Below are 19,273 nucleotides of genomic sequence, written 5' to 3' on the forward strand. Positions count from 1 at the left end.
TTCTCTCATCAAATGAGTTACTTCCTAGGAAACGTATGTACCAATAACATCAATAACACGAGCGCCACGAGCATGTAATTATGCTATCATCGGTAATGAATGAAAGAAACCGGCTGCAAACAGTTGGAAAATGATTTCACATTAATGGAGGTGATGATGCAGTGTTACGAGTGCATATAGATGCCGGTTGTTAAATCATCTGTTGGGTGCATGATGATGTCAAAAGGCCTTTGGCCGAGGCGTAATTAAGCAAACAAGTTTTTTCCCATCAAACTACTCATTAACCTCTCTCTTTTTAAGGTGTTTCTGTTGGCCTAATCTAAAGTTAATTTAGGATGAGTTTTAACTTAAAATATTATTATGTTCAATTTAAAATTTTAAATAATTAATAATAATTTCAGTTACAACAAAAAATATTTTATTACAATGGAATTTAACTTAAAATGTTATCTATTTACTCTAAAAAAAAGTTATATAATTAATAATAATTACAATTAAGAATGTATGATAATTTTTTAAGATACAATCAAAATATGTTTATAATTTATATGATTAGTTATAAACAACATAATATTTTTGTTTTTAATTTAAAATATTATTTGTTTACTTTCAAACATTAAGCATTTATAGTTTTTTTTTTATTATGTTTGAATTCTGTACCTCCACCTGTACAGAAAAAGCGTTCCTTATCCCACACCTGTCAAAATGTCGTCGACATACATAGTGCGGACAGTGGGTATAATGAAATGTTTGTTTTTTCTCCGCAGCCATTCAAATCCGCCCGGTTGGCAGTCCGTTCGCCCACGGGTATCCCATAAGACCCAACAATCTAACACAAAAGAGATAATTCTCAAAATATCTGCTCTACCCTTTTACAAAGCTTGTACCAGCAGTCTACCACCTTTCCTTTCTTGCATTTCCAGGCAAATGCGCAGACTGTTGAAGTTTTGATCCCCCCACAATGAAGCAACTCGAACCAACAACAGCAACTCTAAAACCACCACATTGCAAGAACCCTCGGAGAACCAAGGCTAAAGACCAGTCTTCAAGGCCCCAAAGTGTGCTCCCTGACAGCACCAAGAACAGCAGCAGGAAGAGTTTGGTGATGAAGACCAAGCCTAAATCTGGGGACCAGCTGCAACTGGGTGGATGTTATCAAAAGGGTAGAGTTGTGGAACAATTTGGAAGGCCTAGGCGTCCTAATGTTGTTAAAGAAAACACGAGTTCAACAGAGAAGAAGAATAGTGTTGATGGACTGAGAGAGAAGCTGAGTTGTACTGAGGGTTTGGTTAAAGATTTGCAGGCTCAGATGAAGGGTTTGAGGGCTGAGTTGGATGGTGCAAGGAGCTTGAATATGGAGCTGGAGCTTATTAATAGAAAACTCAGGGAGGATCTTGCTGCTGCTGAAGTCAAATTAGCTGCTCTTTCGAGCCCTCACCCTGGCTTGGACCAGGTGCAGCTGCAGGTTAGATCCTTGATTTTGCATATGAACCCAAGATTGCTTTTTTGCTTTTGACAAATAGTATGATTTTGATGAAGACTTAACTTTTTTGAACAAATTTCTTTGAAGTTTCGAACTTTTTTTTAGCTATGTATCAGAAAAAATTAGTCGTTCTGAGTTTTTCTTTATTGAAAATGTAAGATTTCTAACGTCATCTATACGGTTGTGTTTATTGAAAGAAGAGGGAGTCAAGTGGAGAGTACCAGAGCCCCAAATTCAAGGACATTCAGAAACTCATTGCCAACAAGTTGGAACACCCAAAAGTTATAAGGGAGACAAAAATAGTTCAAGCGCCATTAATGGAAACTGCTTGTTTGACTTCAAAAGATGCCAGCTCAAAGACAGGTTCACCAATAATTCACTCTCTGCCACCGCCTCCACCACCACCACTGCCGCCGCCTCGGTTCCCTGCTAAAGGAGCCACCACCCCAAAGGCTCATTACCTTATAGTGGACTTGTTGACAAGGGCAGAAAAGAAAAAAGATCCCTCAGCAGCAGCAGCATGGAATCAGAAAAAACCCACTATTGTTAGCGTGCATAGTAGCATAGTTGGTGAAATTCAGAACCGTTCGGCTCATCTACTAGCTGTAAGCATATAGTATTTTGAGTTAGAGATATATAACTGTTTATTTTGTTTTCGTTGGTTGCCTCCGAAGATTTGGTTGTTAAAAAATTGATGACCCTTTTGCTAGATAAAAACAGATGTCGAAACAAAGGGAGAATTCATCAACAGCCTCATCCACAGAGTGTTGGTTGCAGCCTATACAGATATAGAAGATGTTGTGAAATTTATCAACTGGCTCGACAAAGAACTTGCATCCCTGGTAAAGTCTCAAAGCTCTCAATGTTATTTGCTTGATATTGACCTTAATTTTATTCTAGTCTTACTGCATTATTGGTCTTAACACTTCTTGAGTCATGTGTAACTCTTCATTATATCTATTTGTTGATTTTCCCGGTTGCCAAAATACGTAGCGGTGGTAATCTCCTTTTTAAGACTCCGTGCCTACTATATACTCATTAATCACCCCAGAATCTGCAAAAAGAAATTGGCTTGTTGAATTAGGAGATATTTCTTTTTGAAAATGGAAAATCTTTCCATGATATTAAGAAGTTTAAGCAAAGGTATATGCTAATGAGACAGTTGTAAAATGTTGGCGATGCGCATTTGAGTTATTTGCATTGCATATGTCCTGTTTCTACAGGCCGATGAACGTGCTGTGCTAAAGCATTTTAAGTGGCCGGAGAGAAAAGCTGATGCCATGAGAGAAGCTGCTATCGAATATCGTGATCTAAAATTGTTGGAAACAGAGATTTCTTCCTACGAGGACGACACTGGCATTCCCTGTGGAAGTGCCTTGAAGAAGATGGCTGGCCTACTGGACAAGTAAAGGCTGCCTAAACTGCACTCTAGTTTATCTGACTTATTTGTGATTTAGTCAGGAAACTGAATGGTTCTGTCACCTTTGTAATCGTGCTAGATCGGAAAAGAGCATACAGGGGCTTATCAAACTGAGAAATTCAGTAATGCGTTCTTATCAGGAGTGTAAGATTCCGGTCGATTGGATGCTTGATTCAGGAATGGTATTTAAAGTATGCTCTTTGTTCTTTTCACTCAAGTGTGAACAAAAGAAAAATGTTTAAAATGACTTGCACTCTCGGCTCATTTTGAACTGATCTTTCACCATGTCACACAAAAGCCGTTGTTAGTGAAAAAATCGTAATTTTTGTAGATAAAGCAGGCTTCGATGAAGCTGGTCACAATGTATATAAAGAGAGTGGGAACGGAGCTTCAATCGGTACGCAGTTTAGACAAGGAAACTGCACGAGAGGCACTGCTTCTTCAAGGCATGCATTTCGCAAATAGGGCTCATCAGGTAATCTTTGAGTTGTTTCCCTTTCCTATAAACACAAATCGCTGCCTCGGAAATACAATTCTATACTTCTTTTTTGTGTCACTAGTTTTAAGTACGCGCTAGAGAGTCGGTTCGGTATGAAAAAAAAACAAAGGAATTTTACAGTTCCTGATTATGCTTACGAACATATTCCTTATATAGCTTCTGCTGAATGTGCAGTTTGCCGGAGATCTCGACTCGGAAACGTTGTGTGCTTTTGAAGAGATTAGGCAGTGCATTCCAGGACACCTGGTGGGATCCAAAGGATTGTTGACCGGAATATCATCGGCATGAGTCGTGTGGTTGGTACATAGATTTCATTTATCAGTACTTGTTTTTCCATTTTGTCCTTTGAAGCAGTGGTAGTTGTGGATATATATATACATGCACATGGGTGGAGGAGACTATATATATATACACATGTGCATCTATGTATGCATGCCTGCATGTGGGAGAAGGGAGACTGTCCAGCAAAACAACACGGTAGAAGTGATGTGAACCTGGAGATTTTAGCACAACAATTTATCTGCAGCGGGTTTGGTATTCTGAATATGTAAGCGTATGTGATCACTTTTGATGTCTGATGATGTTGGGGTTCATAACATCTCATGCCTACATACCTACATGCATCATGCGCCTACATACCTACATGCATCATGCCTACATACCTACATACATACTTTTGATGATTTTTATATTTAAGAATGTTGACATTGTTAATGGCCATATCTCCTTGAATACTTTTCAATCCAGTCTCGTTTTCATTTTCATTTCCAAGTTGAGCTAGTGTTGCTGCTTCAGGTTATTGCCATTCACAAATTCGATTTGTTAATCAACAAATTCGAATTGGGTACCGCAGAAGCTTGAACGATCCTCTCAATCCAGTTTGTTTCATTCACAAACATTAGAATTCGTACCCCTGACCTTATTTAAGGGATCTAGTATCTCATCTCACTAGATCAACTAGTTGTTGATCAGTTATTGCCATTCTAACTCGTAACTAATTAGATTGGTAGTGACTCACGGTGTTAGGTTATTATAACTGCAAATAATGCTACTCGAACTAAAATAATCGAATTAAGATTCCATCAATTAGAAGTAAACATATCAATAATATTAATCGAATTAAGATTTCATCAACTAAAATAAACATATCAATGATATGACTTTTTTTAAATAGAATTAATAACAAAAATAAATGGAAAAATCGAAATTCTACATTTCGAAAATATGAATATTAAATTTGAATTTATTAATGGTACTAGATCCACAAATTTTGAATAGCACATAGGTGAATTGTAGAATTTGACCCTATACATGATATTACTAACATCTGCAGGCAGGCTAAGTTCCACCCCAAATGGCCATGGGGTGTTAAAAAAAAATATACTTGACTTGAAATATTCGATTCGATAAAAAGTTATCAAACATTTTTTATATAAACATTTATAGATTTTATCTTACCTTATGTGAATTTAAATCTCGATATTTACCTTTAAATGTTATATTTCTCTTCTTAATAATTTTTTTTCAGATTGCGTATTCAGTTTATTAATATTTACGGATTCGGATTGGGGCCACAAATCCCACTTAAACATGACCTAATTTTTTATTACTGCTTTATTTTAAATTAAATTATTATTTTATTTATACTTTAAAATTTTATTTTTAGAATACATAATTTGAATTTCTAAAATCTACGTTTGAATTATGTGATTTGAACTTTTAAATTTTTATATTTATCCGTTTGAATTTTTCAAAAATCAAAATTAATTAGTCTATAAAAGAAACATTCAAAATTGTATAAAATATTTTATTACCCAAATTAGCGGGTATCCGAATTTTACAAGTATCAAACTTGTGGGGTACCCAAGTTCAATGAATTTGGACACAAATTAATTATTTTGATACCTAAAATATTAAATACTCGACATTTCGGATACTCAAACATACAGATACTGAACACCTATATTGTCAAATATAACTAAAGAAAAGGTGAAACCGTCTTACATTCTAATTTTTATTTGTCTAATAACAATTTAAATCTCTATAAAATTAAATATTAGATGAATTAACTTTTATCTCCTTAATTTTAAGTTCAATTTTATAAACTCTTCTACTTTTTAAAAGTCACCGATTTAACTCTCTCTATATTCGATGTTCTATTCGGACTCCTATGAACAATCCTTACACAAAATTAATAGTGTACTAATGGGAGAATTGTCTCGTTTTCCACCTGTGGTTATTGAATTTGTAGCCTAGTCTCTACACCAAGTTAAACCAAGCATCTTCCGAGTTCCCCACTTCCTTGCACCACAATAAACTTCGTGGACAATTCCAAAAAACTTACGTACACAATAACACGCGAGGGAATTATCTCAGAAGCCCGTCTCTTTGTCGGCTACTCGTCCCCTCCACTGCACACACGTAAAAGAAACCCTATTTATTTATCTATCTGTCCCCAGTCTTTTTCTCCGCCATTGCTACACTGCATTGGACCTTTCTTTACCATTCCTTCCTCCTCCTCCTCAAGCTTTCTTAGACTCAGGAAAACACTCCTGTGTTTTTGTTTAAAGTAACACTTCACTGATTTTGTCTCATTCTTACTCCGTGGTGTTCACACAGGATACCTTGTAAGTAATCAATGGGGGATAAGTACTTTGTTTTACTGGTAATGTGTTTACTGTCATCTTCGTTCTCCATGAGCATGGCTGTTGCTTCTTCCTCAAATGGTGTGGTACGACTCGGTCTGAAGAAACAGCGGTTAGGGTTTAACACCATGCATGCTGCTGCTAGAATTAAAGAGAGATACAGTGTAGATGCTGAGAGTGACTCGGATGATTCAGGGATGAACATTGTTTCCCTGAAGAACTATTTGGATGTTCAGCATTTTGGAGAGATTGGAATCGGTTCCCCACCACAGTATTTCACTGTCATATTTGATACTGGCAGCTCCAACCTCTGGATTCCATCCTCCCATTGTCATTTCTCTGTCAGTCTATTTATCTCTCAACTTCGAAACACTTGGATTCGATTCTCCATATAATAATTATAGTATCGATTAGGTTCTTCCGTCAGCCACTCTAATCATCAGCTTGAATGTTAAATGTTAGCTCTTACCTCAAAACATATTTACACCTACTGCATGTGACACCCGAGCTGATGGTAGGCAGGTGGAACGACTTGATCGATAAAACACGACTTCAATGATAGCAAGTTTAGGGATCGATTTAAGATTTGGACCTTAGTTTGAGTATGTTTGGTGTAAATAATCTTAGCAAAATTTCTTCTTTTTTTCTTGCAGGTTGCTTGTTTTTTCCACTCTAGATACTGCTCTAGCAACTCCAGTACATATACAGAGATTGGTAATATCTGTGGAGTGTAATTTTGTCACACTATCGACATTCGACTTACCCCAGATGTACATAAGTGTTGTGTTATAATCCAACACCTACATGATGAGGCCGGGTCGAATGGTGATGGACTGTGATGTAAAAGAACTGATTTCTCATTGGTTTTGGCCCAGGGAAGCCCTGCAAAATCAACTATGGCTCTGGAATGATTCTGGGGTTTTTCAGTGAAGACAATATAAAAGTTGGGGACCTTGTTGTCAAAAATCAAGTATTTACAGAAGCTGTGAGAGAAGGAAGTGTTATTCTCACTTTGGCGAGCTTTGATGGAATACTTGGACTTGGGTTTCAGGACATTTCTGTGGGGAATGTTGCACCACTTTGGTATGCTTCTTTGGCTTGCCAATGATCCACCTTTAACATTCTTATTCGATGTGTTTTCGTTGCTTTCGATGCAGGCACAGTATGCTGCAACAAAGCCTACTGGCTGAAAGGGTATTCTCTTTCTGGTTCAACAAAGATCCGTCGGTAAGCGAGGGCGGCGAGATCGTCTTCGGTGGCATCGATCCTAGGCACTTCAAGGGACAGCATACTTATGTTCCGGTCGTTCGGAGAGGTTATTGGCAGGTGCACTTCCTCTCTTCACTTATTTGAATATCAATTCTCTATCAAATTTTCACTGAAAAGTGTTTTCCTCGCCTAGATTGAATTGAAAGATTTTTAATTGCAGACCAACTTGTAGGTAATGCTACTGTATACTTTTATCATGGCTTGTTGTTTCCCTTTCATGTAATTGGCCTAATAATCGATAATATCCGAATCCGAATCAATATCATAGGATTTTGCATCAACTGCACTGCAATAGTGGATTCCGGGACATCCTTCATTGCTGGACCCTCAGTATGTGCAGCTATCTTCTAATATGCATGGTTACTTGTTGCACAAGCTATCTTAACAAGGTAGTCAAACTTTAGGCTGCTGTGACGAAAATCAACGATGCTATCGGAGCGAAAGGATTTGCAAGCCTGGAATGCAAGCAAGTAGTTTCTCAACATGGAGATATCATGTGGCAGCTCTTGTTATCTGGGGTTGGTTTGTCTTCAGTTTTCTTATTAATGTCATGTATCACTCATGACTATAGTAGTTCATATGCCTTTGATGCTCTCTCTACAGCTACAGCCTGACAAATTATGTTCCGATATCGGTGTATGTTCCTTCAACGGATCTCGTGCTCTGAGGTTAGCTTATTTCTTTCATCGATCGATTTACCGATTACAAAACCAGAATAAACACAAAGATATATGAATCATCCGTGCAGTGATGATATCAAAATGGTGGTAGAACAAAAGACAGAGATGCACAACAACACCGGAGTCGGGCAGGACCTTTTATGTGCTGCTTGCGAGTTGACCGTAGCATGGATACGGACCGAGCTTAAGCAAGATAAAACACAAGGACAAGTAATCGAATATGTTAACAAGGTCCCTATAATCCCTATGCCTCCTCCTCCATTAGTACTCATAATAATGTCTGCTTCAGACTAACAAATTTTGATTAACTTGCCGCTGAAGTTGTGTGATACCCTGCCAAATCCAACAACACAACTAGCTGTCGATTGTGCCAAAATACCAACCATGCCTACCGTTTCATTCGTCATCGGGAATAAGTCTTTCGACCTCGGTCCGCAACAGGTACTGTAAACCTTCGGTTTGTGACTTCAAAATCGAATTTCCTCTGCCGATCATTGTCTTGATTTCTGTGATTGGATCAGTACATCCTTAAAGTGGAACAAGATCACGTTACGTTCTGCATCAGCGGTTTTATCGGATTGGATGTTCCGGTTTCGCCTCCCCAGGGACCTCTCTGGTAACTGCTCATGACTTCTTTCTATACACAGCTCCCATGCATATTTGTTATAGTAATTTTCTCTCCTTTTTTCCTGCATTTGTAGGATTCTTGGGGAAATCTTCATGGAAGCGTATCATACGGTGTTCGATTTCGGTAAACTGCGAGTCGGATTTGCAGAAGCTGCTTAGGGTCGGGTTGAAGGAGATAAGCAATGCATCTGCAAGAGCTTGGCTGATGCTTTGCTTTGTTATACTAACGATGTTGTGTTATTGTACTCAAAATGTCACCTCCAATCAGGAAATTTCCACTAAGAACATTTTATATTGCGTTCTTAATCTACAAAAGTTATTTTAGAATAGTTTGAACTGATTATAATTATTCGAATTTAATTTTTTTCTAAAAAATAATAATATTTTCTTTTATTAATAGATTCTAATTTATATAATTATTATATTTGTTGGATTAACGGAGTCGTAATATAATTTACAGACTATATAAATATATAACGTCAATCCTTTACATACATATTACACTCATAATAATACTATACCAAGAGCTCCGTCAGCAAAGCTTGTTTAAAATGGGGTGTATGTTATTATGCTTAAATATGATTTATTATTAGAGTTTATAATCTGAATTTTGTTTTATTTGATTTGAGTTTCGTTTGGGTTCGAGTAAGTGTGTTTGTAGGGTGTTCATATTGTCAATAGCTAAAAAAATATTCTGAACAGATATTATCTCGTAATCACACCATATTATTCTAGAAAAAAATTATTGTACAATTTGTTTGATAAAAAATAAAAAGGTAAACTATATTTGTGACCAATTAATTATGGGAGATTTCAACCTGACCATTGATCTTTTAATCTTGTCAATTAGGTCACATAACTATTTAAAATATGTCATTCAAGTCACTTATTATTAACATTTGAAGGATGAGTAAATGTGATAGTAAACAAAATTGATAAAACTATATATTTTGTCCTCATTACTTATATGTTCTATCAATCTGGTCATAATTTTATATTTTTAAACTAAATTTAATATTTTATCGCCTTATATACTAATTTATAACTTTAATAGTCGGATGACTCAACATAATATTGCCTTAATCTGGAGATTATTTAGTAAATTTTAATAATCGTAGACTCAAAAAAACATCTTATAATCAGAGATTATTTTATAAATTTTAATAATCGAGAAACTCAAAAAAATAATAACATATTACCTTCGATTAAACATGTCAATAAACCAAAAAAATCATTTTTCCCTCACATGCATAGTATAAAATAGCAGTTGCGTCATTTGTCGCGGTTGCGGCGTCACGGTTACGGATGCCGCAAACGTTATGTAATATGTTGCGACTGTCGCAGACGTGATTTCTTCTTCAAAAATCATAATGCTTCTGAAATATTTTATCGCGTTGCGTTAATATTACATCGCGGTGACCTTCAAAATCATTACGATGCGGCCGTTACACTACGTTGCGGCCTCAATTTAATACCATGCTCACATGTGTTCATGTCATTTCTATTAAGAAACAAAAATCAATATCCTTTCCCTTTCTTTTTCTTCTGCAATCTGACAAAAAGACACACATATCTACACAGTCCAAACTTGTTGGAACTGCTAATTAGCATTAGAGAGCTCGCAAATTTGTACAAGTTGCCGGATAATTACATTAACCCACACACTGTGTTCTTCAAAAATCAACTCCAATCGAAAAACAAATAGAAAAAGAAACTCTGGGTAGATGACAATCGAATCTCTGTCATGGCTGTAACTTAAAGAAGACCAACACAATCAAATCCAAGCTTCAACGTCAAAAACACACCCCTTTGTTCTTTCATGTTGTTTCACCCTGTGGTTGGAAACTACGTGGTAGCTTCGCAGGTATAGTAAGAGAGATCGTCTCCATGAAATCGAAAAACCCATCATCCATCAATGTGCAGCAATACCCTTTGAAGGTACTTATCTTCTCCCAAGCTACTTAAAGATGAAGCAACACTGGGTTTCTAATCACTTTACTCCAAGATCAACCACAGGTATGCATGTTATCTTTCACCATCATCGTCATCATCCTTTTTGTTATGTAAGTTATACTCATCTTTCATTTCTCCTTGGTTTATTAAGGATGGGGATTAAGTTTCTTTTGCCTGCAATCTGTGTATGCACTTGGATAACCTCATGGTTACTCACTGAGTCATCTGATGGGCTAGCTCGGATCACTCTTAAGAAGCAGCCTCTTGATCTTAAAAGATTGAATGCTGCGAGGATAACACAAGAAGGGCTTGATAGCAATGTGAATGACCAGGAAGCTGGTGTAATATACCTAAAGAATTATCTTGATATCCAATATTATGGTGAAATTGGCATTGGTTCGCCTTCTCAGAGATTTTCCGTCGTTTTCGACACTGCTAGCTCTAATCTTTGGGTGCCATCTTCAAAATGCCTTTTCTCTGTAAGTGTCCTCAAAGCACTTGAATTCGAATTCAGGATGATGAACATTGTTGAAGCCATGGGAACTCCATTGTGAAATTGCAGATTCCTTGTCATTTACATTCGAGGTTTCGAGCGTCGTCGTCGAGTACTTATACCAAGATTGGTAATTTTGTTGCCTGCATTGTGTTTGATAATTGGTTTGTTTTCTGCAGTTGTTGAATGAATGCATTTTCTTAACATGCTTCGAATTCTTCCAGGGATACCCTGCACAATCAGCTATGGGGCTGGAGCTATTTCTGGCTTCTTTGGCCTGGATCATGTTAAAGTTGGAGATATTGTTGTTGAAGATCAAGTGAGTTTTTATTTTTATTTATGAAATATTATGCTTTACAGAATTGTGTTCCATAAAAGTTATGTTATGGCAACTACAATCCTTCAGGAGTTCATAGAGATTACCAAGGAACCTTTTCTACCATTCCTAATTGCAAAATATGATGGGATTCTTGGACTTGGGTTCCAGGATATTTCTGTGGAACGAGCTAATCCTCTGTGGTATAATTTTTTCTTCTAATGATCTTGTAATATATATATATATATACTTCTTTCTTGGTCAAGTGTTAGCAATAGATTTTTCATAGCTCATAGAACTCTATACTCAGGATGAATATGGTGCACCAAGGTCGCATTGACCACAAACTTTCTCCCTCTGGCTAAGTCGAGATTTTACGTCGGAGTTCGGAGGGGAAATTGTGTTTGGAGGTCTTGACTGGAGGCACTTCAGAGGTGACCACACTTACGTCCCGGTTGCAAAAACCGGTTATTGGGAGGTCTGCTCTTAATATGTTTTTATACTCTTCTACTTGGTGCTTCTTCCCACGGTAAAGGTTGATATTTAACAAACATTTCATTCATCATTCCAGATTTTGGTGGGAGATGTATTTGTGGAGGACTACTCAACTGGTATCCTTCACTCTACTTTGTCTTAGAAGATTAAACATCTTTGGCTAAGTTTTTGTACCATAAATTTACTATGACATATTAGGCTTGGGAGGTTAACCTTAATCTTAGCTTTAAGTCGTATGCTATGCTCAATGTACGTACTAAAGTTTTACGCAGTCATTAAGGTTAGGGGTGAGCAAACTCAATTCGACTCGAAAGAACCGATTGTTGCAGCCTTAACATTAATACTTGTATTATTCAGGAGTATGCAAGTTTGGCTGTGCAGCCATTCTGGATTCTGGGACACCCTTGATTGCTGGGCCAACTGTATGTGTTTATACCATTGCGTTCTAATTAACTCTGATTCCGGTGCAATGGAATTGTATATGTTTTTTCTCTGTTGTTTTCTCTGCTATCGCCGTTAAAAGTCTCACTAGCAGACATTTCCAGGCTATTGTGGATGAGATCAACCGTGCAATCGGGGCAGAAGGAATTGTGAGCTTGGAATGCAAGAGTGTTGTTTCCAAGTATGGATATGCTTTATGGGACAACTTGATATCTGGGGTTAGTTATCTTCTTCCATGTATTCACAATTAGTCTTTTAGAATACCAACTCTTGATTGCCATAAAGATCTATATTCGTTCCTCCAGATACGCCCCGAAATTCTATGTGTCGATGTCGGGTTATGTTCATATAATGGATCACAGCGAGCAAGGTAACAACACTGATTCTATTATCATTAATATCACTTGGGGAAAGTGGGGTTGGTTTTATGTTGAGTTGGTTCAAGGAGGAGCACTCAGCTCGAACCGATCCTTGCAGACGCAAGCTGAAGACAGTGGTAGAAAATGGAACCATGAAAGGATCAGCACTGGGAGAGACTCCCATGTGTACTTTCTGTGAGATGATTGTTTTCTGGATTCAAGTTCAGCTCAAACAACAGAAGACAAAGGATATAGTATTCCAACATATTAATCAGGTGATTCTTCTTGCAGAGAGAATAAATACATGCATACATACATAGATGAGGACATGGACTAACAGAATCTTTTCCATTATGTCGAAGCTATGTGAAACTCTTCCAAACCCCATCGGAAAATCATTCGTCAACTGCGATTACCTCGAACTTCTGCCAGACATTACGTTCACCATCGGAAACAAATCTTTCCCTCTTACTCCACACCACGTATGAACATTTATTCTGGTCTGAATTTATTATTGCAAATATGCAGAACTTGGAGCAATGCATACCGTTTTATAATTACACTCACAGTCTGTCTTGTCCATTTATAGTATATTATTAAAGTTGAAGAAGGATGTTCTACAGTGTGTGTTAGCAGCTTCATCTGTCTGGATGTGCCTCCACCGCGAGGTCCACTCTGGTACGATCGACATAAGAAAGAAAGTTACCCTTTGTCGTTTAACACATGTCGAGTGTGATTCAGACATGAATTCACTGGTTTATATGCAGGGTACTCGGAGATAGGTTTTTGAGTGCTTATCATACGGTGTTCGACTTCGGAAACATGAGGGTAGGACTTGCAAAATCCGCAAACTAAATGCCTGACAAAACTGGATGGATAAACAAGGGATGCATATGATCACTTGTTAGATATATTCTTCTATATAAATAATGTTTGTGGTTCGATGTGATCTTTCGAGTCCGGTGCCGAGCTCCGTGGAGCCTTCGGGTTTATTGGGGTGTGTTAATGAGCCGATAACAGAACATATATTACATTTATAGATTAAGGAAAACAATGCTGGAATTGTTTTTCAACCGATGGATATAAGAATAATACAAGAGATCTTTCACTGGTTGTTGAGTTTATTAGAGCAAATATAGAATACTCATAGCTTGGCATACTTCTTGAGATTTTCTCCGGCGTCCTTAGCGTGCTCCGGCACCGGCAAGTTGCAAATAAGAGTAACCCTCGATGATGATACCAATGATCTGTTACTGCTCTGAGGTTGGGTTTGAAGCCTCTGTTTTCCATAGTCGCACCTCCCATCCCTACCATTTAGCATTGTTATATTTTAAATTGATTTTGGATTAATCGATCTATTGACTCCAAAACCTGTGATTAAAAAAAAGAATTAATTGTACCACAGATTTTCAAACTATAACCTTCATCTTAAATTAATCTCCAAAGTTTTAAACATTTGAGTTTCATCTCCAAACTACGACTCTCAATTTAAATTAATTTCTAAACTTTTAAATATTCTAGTTTTATCCAAAACTACAACCCTCGTCCTAAAGTGATCCAAATTTTAAACATTTTAATTTCATCCCTAAACTATCAATATATACTAATTGTATTCCTTGCTAATTATATAGATAAAAAGTTGTTAATTGCCATGTAAATAGTGATGTATTAGATAAAGATTTATATCATAAATAAGTACCTAAAATATAATTTCTTCTATCTAAATAAATATATAAATTTATCATTTTGGTACAAATGGGTACGTAAAGTATTTTTTTATTAAAATAAATATCTAAAGTAATTGATATTTTTCATCTAAATTTTAAAAAATTGACATGTGACATTAATTAAAGAATGTTTCAGGTACTTAAATGAAAATTTGTATACTTTAAGTACTTATTTTAACTAAAAAATACCTTAAGTACCAAAACAATAACTTTAAATACTTATTTTTACTAAAATTATTTTAGATACCTAAAAAAATGATATATTTTAAGTATTCATTTATGATACAAGGCTATATAAAATATGTTGTGGCCTAAAAGATAGTTAATGTTGGGCTAAACAAAATAATGATTTGAGATAAAATTAAAATATTTAAAAAAATTTAAAGATTAATTTAAAATGAAGCTCATAATTTGAGAATTATATTAAAATATTTAAAATGTTAGAGATGAAATTGAAATATTTAAAAATTTGTGGTACAATTAACTATTAAAGATGATTAAAATTGGTACCTGAATCGTCTTGCCAAGATTAACGGGGTAGCTTCGGCAAAGAGGAGGTCACCAAGTTCAGCGCGCTTTAAGTGACTGATGCTAAGGTGGATCCCCACCACTCTTTGGAAACCAATGGAGCGGAGAATCAAGAAGGGCTGTCTTATCCAGCACCGACGACGACGACGATTTGTCCATTCGGCAAGTAAATGAGAAATCAACGGCGTGATTTGTGATCATCAACAAGCTTAGACCTTTGCTTTTGTTTTTTTCAGAATAGGATAAATTAGAACACACAATTTCTATTTGGATTAACTACATAATTAGTCACTAATCTATTGCTTCTTTCCTGTTTTATTCATCCAACCATTTCTTTTGACAAAAGTATAACTAAACGTTATTATTTCTTCTTATTTTGATTATCGACCGTTAAAAGACTATTGGTGTGTCACCACTTTATTGATCCGCATAAAATCATTAAAACAATGAACAAAGACAGTTGATCAGGAGAGAAAATATAACGTTAACATTATATAAAAGAATACATCAGCGTTAACGAACAAGGACCAAAATAGAAAAAATATAATATTATAGATACTTTTATAAAAAAAATTATAATACCAAAATTAGCCTCCTAACATTTATTCAAACGGTCATTTTGGCCTTTATTATTTTTTATGAGCATTTTAACCTTCCAACGTTTTAATTTTTGCTCAAAATGGCTCATGTTAAATAGAAATTGTTAATTAACTAAATATTAATACATGTTCCTAACATGATATTTTCACATATCTTAAATTGGTGATGTGTTACATGTCACGTCACATAATAATTACATATTATATGTCACATCACTTAAGATGATGTGGTATGTGTCACACAACCAATATAATAACATGACATGTGACACATAAATAACTAAATATGTGTGTAAATGTCACGTCAATAACATATATTAATTATTAGTTAACTAATAATTTTTATCTAATATGTGATTAATTTGATCCAAAACTTAAAAAATTGAGAGCTAAAACACTATTAAAAAGAATAAAAACCAAAATTACCATTCAAATAAATATTGGGAGACTAATTTTAATATTATGTCAGAAAATAGTTTGATGATCAAAGTAGAATAAACAATAGATCGGTGACTAGTGGTATAGTTTATCCTAAGTTTTGTTTGTTACATTTTCTACAACGTCGAATTATTTGATTAGTTCAAGTTTCAAAGGGTAGGTATAACAAACGGATAACATGTTTAAAATATGAGAATTACAGTTATCACTCTCACCAACCACCACCGCCCTATGATCATACTGTTCTTTTTTTTTTATCATTTTAACCCTTGTACTTTCATTCGTCTATCACTTTAGTCCATTCTTGTTAACAGCAAAAAGTTAATATGGACCGACAGTATGTTACCACGTGTTAAAATAATTAAAAGATTAAAAATTCTAAATAAATAAGAAAAAAAAATCATAAAATCCTTTTGTTAAAAAAAAGTATATGTTTAGCCGACTTTAAATTATACATTAGACTAGATTCAAGATAAATTAATTTTAAATACATTTATAGATTGAATTTAACTGAGATGTTTAAAATATATTAATTACTTTAACCTTGAATAAATGTAGGACAAGTTTTGATATAAAATCATAATTAAATTAAGAGTAAATGTATGTTTGAATAGCATTGCATGGTTTATGAAAATAAAGCATGATTATTAATCATTTATCAAGAACAAACTGTTTAATTTTTGTTTTGTGGAATAATCATTTGTATTATTTGGATTTCAATAAAATATAAGATCAAAATAAATAAATAAAACTTCAAAAAAATCATACATATCCTATAAGAACAAAATATTTACGACGAAGTCATAGAGTCCATCGAAAGGAACCTCGGCAAAAGTGATTGACGACAAAAGCAAAACAAGTGTCGACAAAGACATTGACAAAGATTTCAACAGCAAGATCAATAACGTTGGGGAGGTGAGGTAGAGATGCACAGGATATTCGAATTTGATGTGTTTTGTTTCGATCTAATTTATTAGTCTTTTAGATTATAAGTTCAGATAAGATTCAAGTTTAAGGTAAAAATATTTGATTTAATTTAACCCGAAAAATAATGTAATTATAGTTTATATATTTAAAGATAATTACAACAATATCATTCTTTTTTTCAATTAAATATCTATTTTATCATATAAAATTAAATTTTAAATATATTTATCAGGATGGGTCGAATTGGTGTGAGTTTTATCTTAAAAGGTGGGTTAAGTTTTGGGTTGGGTGAAGCTATCCTAAACCTGGATCATGTAGGTTTGAGGTGGAAGGCATATTTTTATCGAGTCGGATCGAGTTAGTCGAAAACCTAAACGTAATATTAAATATAACTTTAAAAGAATTAATAATTGGATGGTTGAAATAAAAATTAAATATGACACTTCAAAGCATCATATAGAATTGAAGTGAAGGTATATTTGTTTTATTTTCTCAGATGCAATTATGGTCTCGGATTGTTATATTTTTAACAATCTTAAGATATAGTAAACTGTTCTTTATCATTAATTTTTCATAATGATAATGATTATTTATCATTATTATTTATATATATTCTCGGATTAACAACTTTGTCCAACAAATTGAAGTGAAATCTCCATAGAAATGCATAGTCTATCCGGTTCAAAGAATTGTTTTAAGAATAAGAACCCTTATTCCCAATGTAATAAGCAAAAAAAGAAAGAAAAAAAACACTGATATAGGGTAAGCTAAACAGAAAGAGCTTGACGCTCAGGGTCGGAAACTCGAGTTCTGAATCGGTCGATGAAGGCCGAGGCTCTACGGTCGATACCCGGTTCAGCGGTCCAGCGTCTCCCGTCTTCGTCGCTACGCCATGTCCTCCTCACGTAAATGCCGTCCTCGCTCATGTCGTCGGCTCCGTTCGAACAGCACGATGCGAATATGCTGAATATGGAGAAGGATGAAGGAGATTTCCTGTGCTTGGTGTAACCGGTTGAACCCATTGCAGTTCCGAGTCTTTAAATATCTCACGCCCGTAGCAGCTTCGCTTGTTGTTGGTTTTGGCTATGCTTGTGGCTTGAGAATGAGAGATTGTGTGTAGTATTTATAACGACAAACCACTTGAATGGGACACGCGGTTTTTGGATTTGGTCCCTTTATTATACTCAAATTTGAGATTTAGTCCCTTTATTTTAATCTGATCTAACTTAGTCCTCATCATCAGTTAGTCCAAGTAGCTAACACCAATAGCTATTCCAATACAAAAACATACATGTAAACATGATGAGTTAGAGGTGGAAAAGGGGGTCAATTAAAAGTAGGACTAAGTCCTAGATTCAAGCATAGTAAAGGGATCAAAACTACAATTTATACGTAGAATTTTATGTTAGAGGGGGCAAACTTATAAAATTTTAGGAGTAACGAACTTATAAACTCTTTTGGAGCAAAAATAGATTATCACTATAAAATACAAAGAAAATACTTAAATTATTTGAGAATTTAAAATTTTGAGAAAGCGACCGTCGTGCAGCCCCCTCGGTCCATCCGTGGATATTCGACAATGACATAAACATAGAGATAGAGATAGAGATACATATTAAGAATGAGGATGCATGGCTGTAAAAATTGAGGAAAGCAAAAGCATAAATGTTATAGTCCTCTGCTTTAGTTTATTGACCGAACCACTTTGTTTTTGCTGTTACTTTGGTATCGTATCTTCCGTCTTTATTTGTATATTTATTCATAGCATAAGGTACAGAGTTCACCTACCTGTTTTCCTGTAAAGTGTTTCCCTACGGCTACTCAGCTTGCTTCTATCACTACTTTATTATCCTTTTTTTGCCTATGTGGTGCTAATGGTACTGTCGCATGCAATTACTATTATTTAATCCACCATCACAGAAAACGTGAAGGAAGGGAGTAGGAAGCACATTGGGCACAATACCTAGCTAATTAAGCAACCACTTTCGAATATGGACCCTTGGATTGGATTCCATTAGATTGCAGCCAGATTAGTCGATTAAGAAAATTTAATGTTTAGATTTTAGGATTCATGTATTTGGATATAGCAAAATAATATTGTATTTTGTGTCGAAGTAAAGGGGTGATTAAAACTCAATTCGACTAGAAAAACCGACTCGAATTTCATACATTTAACTTGACTAGAAAAGCACGAACCAAGCAACCTTGGTGGTAAAGAAATTGTTGTTATTTCTTGAGGTCCCGGATTTGAGCACCAACCATACGAGGAGTGTGAGCGTTCAATGTCAAATGGTTGAAAGTTATCTTTAAACGTACTACCTTGTAGTACTTATCACATATTAATAAAAAAAATAACTATAAAAAATTTCAAATA

General features: G+C 35.2%; 2 protein-coding genes and 1 pseudogene across 3 annotated transcripts; all 3 read left to right on the plus strand.

Moving 5' to 3' along the window:
* The first annotated feature begins 852 nt into the window (after positions 1-852).
* LOC120218502 (protein CHUP1, chloroplastic-like) lies at positions 853-3,948 on the plus strand. Of its 2 annotated transcripts, none has more exons than XM_039215417.1 (7): positions 853-1,465; positions 1,684-2,088; positions 2,194-2,325; positions 2,707-2,888; positions 2,983-3,094; positions 3,235-3,378; positions 3,577-3,948. In XM_039215417.1, the coding sequence occupies exons 1-7, from the start codon at positions 962-964 to the stop codon at positions 3,688-3,690; spliced, it is 1,593 nt and encodes a 530-aa protein (XP_039071348.1). In that variant the 5' UTR covers positions 853-961; the 3' UTR covers positions 3,691-3,948. The 2 variants fall into 2 exon arrangements, with proteins under 2 accessions (XP_039071348.1, XP_039071347.1); XM_039215416.1 differs by having other exon boundaries at positions 856-1,465; positions 1,681-2,088.
* A 2,070-nt stretch (positions 3,949-6,018) lies between these two features.
* On the plus strand, positions 6,019-8,810 carry LOC120218505 (aspartic proteinase-like). The gene is made up of 11 exons (XM_039215419.1): positions 6,019-6,388; positions 6,701-6,761; positions 6,923-7,130; positions 7,205-7,378; positions 7,550-7,646; positions 7,721-7,834; positions 7,920-7,984; positions 8,065-8,227; positions 8,318-8,437; positions 8,518-8,612; positions 8,698-8,810. The coding sequence occupies exons 1-11, from the start codon at positions 6,041-6,043 to the stop codon at positions 8,780-8,782; spliced, it is 1,530 nt and encodes a 509-aa protein (XP_039071350.1). The 5' UTR covers positions 6,019-6,040; the 3' UTR covers positions 8,783-8,810.
* A 1,754-nt stretch (positions 8,811-10,564) lies between these two features.
* On the plus strand, positions 10,565-13,560 carry LOC120218503 (annotated as a pseudogene).
* The last annotated feature ends 5,713 nt before the right edge of the window (positions 13,561-19,273 follow it).

This window comes from Hibiscus syriacus, unplaced genomic scaffold, assembly GCF_006381635.1.
Source record: "Hibiscus syriacus cultivar Baekdansim isolate YM2019G1 unplaced genomic scaffold, ASM638163v2 tig00110198_pilon, whole genome shotgun sequence".
NCBI classification, from domain to species: domain Eukaryota; kingdom Viridiplantae; phylum Streptophyta; class Magnoliopsida; order Malvales; family Malvaceae; genus Hibiscus; species Hibiscus syriacus.

Excerpts from the sequence above, each read along its gene's own strand:
- LOC120218502 (XM_039215416.1), top strand. The coding sequence starts at position 962 with ATGAAGCAACTCGAACCAACAACAGCAACTCTAAAACCACCACATTGC. Across the intron at positions 1,466-1,680 it reads TGGACCAGGTGCAGCTGCAG|AAGAGGGAGTCAAGTGGAGA; the intron begins GTTAGATCCTTG and ends GTTTATTGAAAG. Across the intron at positions 3,095-3,234 it reads ATTCAGGAATGGTATTTAAA|ATAAAGCAGGCTTCGATGAA; the intron begins GTATGCTCTTTG and ends TAATTTTTGTAG.
- LOC120218505 (XM_039215419.1), top strand. The coding sequence starts at position 6,041 with ATGGGGGATAAGTACTTTGTTTTACTGGTAATGTGTTTACTGTCATCT. Across the intron at positions 7,647-7,720 it reads CCTTCATTGCTGGACCCTCA|GCTGCTGTGACGAAAATCAA; the intron begins GTATGTGCAGCT and ends GTCAAACTTTAG. Across the intron at positions 8,228-8,317 it reads TAATCGAATATGTTAACAAG|TTGTGTGATACCCTGCCAAA; the intron begins GTCCCTATAATC and ends TTGCCGCTGAAG.